We start from the raw sequence: 4,450 nt of genomic DNA on the forward strand, positions 1-4,450 counted from the left end.
GAATAAGCTTCATCATCATAAACTTGCTTCTTAGATCTCCTTTTGGATGAGGGCCCTTGCTCTACTTCGGCTATTGAAGCATGTTTCTTCCCTTTTCCTTAGAGTTTTTCTTCAACATAGGACAATTAATTTTGAAGTGTCCATATTTGTGACAATGATAACACTCAATTTTGGACATATCAAATTCTTTCTTTGAATATTTTTTAGTGTTAGAATTCTTTCCTTTTTTTTTCTGAAATTTTTAAAAATGTTTCTTCCCTTTGGAACTCTTAGCATGGGCTACAAAAGCTTGAGGGTCTTCACTGGAGTTATTAATTACTCATATGTTGATAAGACTTGATTCTTCTTGGGTGCAGGCAGTCCATAATTCTTCAAACTTAGGACGTTTTTCTCTTGCATTGATACCTGATACAAAAGAATTCCAAGAATGAGGCAGACCATTGATTGCTATAGTAACCAACTCCTTATCAGGTATATTTTCATCAATAGCTTTTAGTTGGTCTCTTAGTTGAGATATTCTCATGAAATAGGATGCAACAATGTCATTTTCTGTCATCTTGTTGTCACGAAGTTGATTCCTTAAGTTCAAGGATTGATTTGTATTGTTGATGGTGTAGAGATTGACAAGAGCATCATACATAGCTTTGGAAGTTTCATGATAAGAAATGTATGGTATCAAATGATCTCTAACATACTCAACAATGATGCTCCTTGCCAAAAGATCATTTTCTTCATACTTCTCCTTTTCTGCAACACTAGCATTTTCACTTAACTTATCTTCTTTCACAATATCCAATACTTTGTTTCTTGCAAGAAATAGGTCCAATTTGGTTTTCCATGCCCTGAAATTTGTAGCCCCTTCAAGCTTGTTTTCGATCTTGATGAAGGAATTCATGATGAGATTTGAAGATGCTTCTTAACTTGACCTTGAGACTCCTCTTGAATAATGTTCTCAATGATCTGGATCTTTTATCTTGGCTCTAATTCCATTGTTTTGCTAGGTCAATTACGCCTAGTAAAAATTTTCAACAATGGTAACTACTTCTAATGATAATCCACTTTAATAGAGCATTCACTTTGACATTTAGAGCACAATATTCATTAAGCAGTTACAATTGAAAAATTACAACCATAAATAGTAGATGAGCAGTAAAGAGCAGTAGAACACAAAGATAATGAACAACGGTACTTTTACCCTAGGAAAGCCCCTCTCCTAGGGGAAAAACCCATCAACCTTTCCTTAGAGAGAGAGAGTAATCCAATATCCAATATTTCACAAATAAATCAGTCAAAGGTCAACCCTTTGACAATTCAATGAATCAATTCAACACTTACAAAAATATAGCTGAGATAGACTAGTCAAACTTCTAGTCAAAACTAGTCAAACCTCCTCAAAATTTGGTCAATGCTTTGCTGTAGTCAAAAATTGTAGGTCCAAATTTTATTCTAACCCTAAAACAATATAGAAGTATCTTTAACATGCGCGCCACTGCTACCTTTGTGAGCGCCCCTCTGCAAACCCTCCCCACAGCCATGGCTTCAGAGGGAGGCTCTGAGCCTCCTTCCTCCCTCCCTCCTGAGCTCCTGGCCTTCAAGCAGTTGGTGGGCGACTGCAACAAGCGTCTAATTTCAGCCTCCCAGCAGAAGTTCGTTAAGAAGATGGAAACAATCCCGACCGTCTTTCTTCCAGCTGAAGAACCCTGTCGTGCTGCCCTGAATATCGCAGATAGGGGACTCATCGGCCAATTCACTGGGTTATGGCCATCACCAAGAGCCATTGAATCATGGGTGCAACGCAACTGGAGACCGTTGGTTTCAGAAGGAATAAAATGCCACTTCGTCGGTAAGGGTTATTTCGTTTTCATTTTTTACTGCATTGAAGATAGGAACCTCATATTTAGAAACGGGCCATACTTCATGGGTCCCCAGGGTCTGTACCTGAACAAATGGACACCGAACTTTGACCCAACCCAAGATGTGCCCTCGGTTGTCCCTGTCTGGGTGCGCCTCCCTCATTTACCCTTGCACTATTGGAGTCCGAAGACTTTAGAATCCATTAGAAACACCCTTGGAAAATAAATTGATAGAGCAGACAGGAAGGGACAATAATCTTGTGCCAGAATACGTGTCGAGGTTGATCTGGAAGTTGGGCTTCCAAAAGCCATAAAACTAACAGTGGCAGAATGGTCTCACCTGCAAGAACTGGATTATGAGCAACTGCTTTTCAAGTGTAGGCATTGCCATGGATACAGGCACTTTGCAAGAAAGTGTAAAAAGAAAATTGAGGAAGAAGCAGATTAAATGAAAGGAGATCAATGGACAACGGTGTAGAAGACGACCTCATCAAAGCAGCCAAGCAAACCGAGAGGGAAAGGGGCTCAAGCAGAACCCATTGTGCCATCCACAGAGCTACAGCTGGAAGGGTAAGTACCCCCTAGAACAGATCTTCCCTCAAATTCCTTCGCAACTCTCAGTACATAGGAAGAATCCCCTGTTATAGCAAGTGACGTGGAACAACAGGCCAATCCCCCATTAAACGAGGAAGGAAATGCAGGGGTTCCCCTGCCCAAACCGACTCCACAGAAAGAGACTCTTCGCTATCCTCTTATGCAAACATGATAAGAAAGAAGCCCTCAAAATTGACAAGCTCATCAGAAGAGGAGACATTTGAAAGGCCCTAGAAGCGGGCAGGGAGGAAATCCCTCAAGGAAGCAAGAGAGGAAGAAGCAGAAAGGCAAAAAGTGCAAGGAAGTCAGTCCACTCTAGAAATGTCCATAAGTCGAAATACCAAAGCACGACCACCAAAGGGAGGCCTCTCCTCCACTACCCCAATTAAATAATGTGTATAGTCTCTTGGAATTGTAGAGGCTTGGGGAATCCCATGAAGGCTGTAGCTGTTAAAGATCTCATAAAAATAGAAACCCCAGAGATCCTCATGCTCCAAGAGACAAAAATTGAAGGGGAAGCCCTTCTAGATTTAAGCAGAATGAACTGGAAGACCAAAGTTGGGATGGTCATAAGTGCAAGGGGAACCTCAGGAGGACTTGCCACGGTCTGGATGGAGGAATTGTTCCAGTTGGAGAATTCCTTCGAGACTCAACATTGTATTTACACCGAGCTTCGACATAAACCAAGTAAGCTCACTTTCGCCCTGTTTAATCTTTATGTTCTTGTTCTTTACCTTGAGAAAAAAGAGTGTTGGCAAACATTTCTTGATTTTGTAGATAGTTATTCTCCCATGAACATGTAATCGCAAGAGATTTAAATAGCATTCTTGACCCAAAAGAAAAAAGAGGGGGTAACAATAGCAGAGATCCATTGCTACCCCTTGTGGAGGACATAATTCAGCAGTGGGATCTTCTTGATCTTAAACCCAAGAAGGGGAGATACACTTGGACCAATAACAGAACAGGGGCAGCACACATCTCAGCACAGCTCGGCAGATTCCTAGTGCAGAGCACTCTTTTGATGGATAAGAGAATAGTATCATCGAGAATCCTACCAAAGCTCACCTCGGACCATAAACCCGTCCTCTTACAACTGGATGAGGAAGAAAACCTGGGGCCTATACCGTTTCACTTCAACCCTTTGTGGATAGAGCAGGAAGGGTTTATGGAAGTTGTTGCCAGGGCTTGGTCTATCACAGCCACCGGGTCACCCAGCTATGTACGGGAGAAAAAATTGAAAGCAACCAAAGCAGCTCTGAAAGAGTGGGTCAAAACGCCTCCCAACACCTTCGCCACATATAGAAAAGAAATTGTCCAACAGTTAGCAGAATTATAGTTGGCGATGGAGGGAAAAGACATAACCACACAAGAATTGGAGAAAGAACAAGTTGCCCAACTTGCTTCTTTCAGCTCCTTTAGAAAAGAAGAATAATTTTGGCAGCTTAAGTCCCGAAGCCTATGGTTGAAAGCAGGTGACCGAAACATAGCCTTCTTCCACAGGCAGTTCAGAGCCTGCCTCTCTCGAAATCACATTTCAGAAATCACCTCAGCAGATGGGACAGTCACCAAAGGTTTTTCCCAAGTTAAAGAAGCTATTGAAACCCACTTTTAGCAGTTATATACAGAGGAGGGAACAGGAGATGAGGCGATCTCCAATGACTTCCTCTCCCAGATCCCTTCCTTGGTTAATGAGGAGAATAACTCAAATCTTATGAAGCCCTTCATTGAGGAAGAAATCATTAATGTAATATGGGACATGGAGCCTGACAAAGCCCCAGGCCCAGATTTTTTCTCAGCACACTTCTACAAAGCTTGTTGGACAATCATCATATCTGACCTTCTAAGAATGGCAAAGGCTTTTCAGAAAAAGGCAAAAGTGGGAGGCAACACCAAATCCACCTTTCTTGCCTTAATACCCAAAGAAGTGAATATGGCAACCTTTGATATATTTAGACCCATTTCGTTATGTAATGTCTCTTACAAAATTCTTCCTAAATTGCTGG

The 4,450-nt window shown here is 41.6% G+C and overlaps 1 protein-coding gene across 1 annotated transcript; it reads right to left on the reverse strand.

Annotated features, from left to right (window-relative positions):
- Positions 1 to 319: 319 nt before the first annotated feature.
- On the reverse strand, positions 320 to 895 carry LOC149222242 (uncharacterized). Its single transcript, XM_089387548.1, has one exon. The coding sequence runs from the start codon at positions 893 to 895 to the stop codon at positions 320 to 322; it is 576 nt and encodes a 191-aa protein (XP_089243674.1).
- Between the last annotated feature and the right edge of the window lie 3,555 nt (positions 896 to 4,450).

This window comes from Pinus tabuliformis, chromosome Q, assembly GCF_031772625.1.
Source record: "Pinus tabuliformis cultivar Carrire ecotype Pingquan chromosome Q, CPIR1, whole genome shotgun sequence".
In the NCBI taxonomy this organism is placed as follows: Eukaryota; Viridiplantae; Streptophyta; class Pinopsida; order Pinales; family Pinaceae; genus Pinus; species Pinus tabuliformis.

Excerpts from the sequence above, each read along its gene's own strand:
- LOC149222242 (XM_089387548.1), bottom strand. The coding sequence starts at position 895 with ATGAATTCCTTCATCAAGATCGAAAACAAGCTTGAAGGGGCTACAAAT.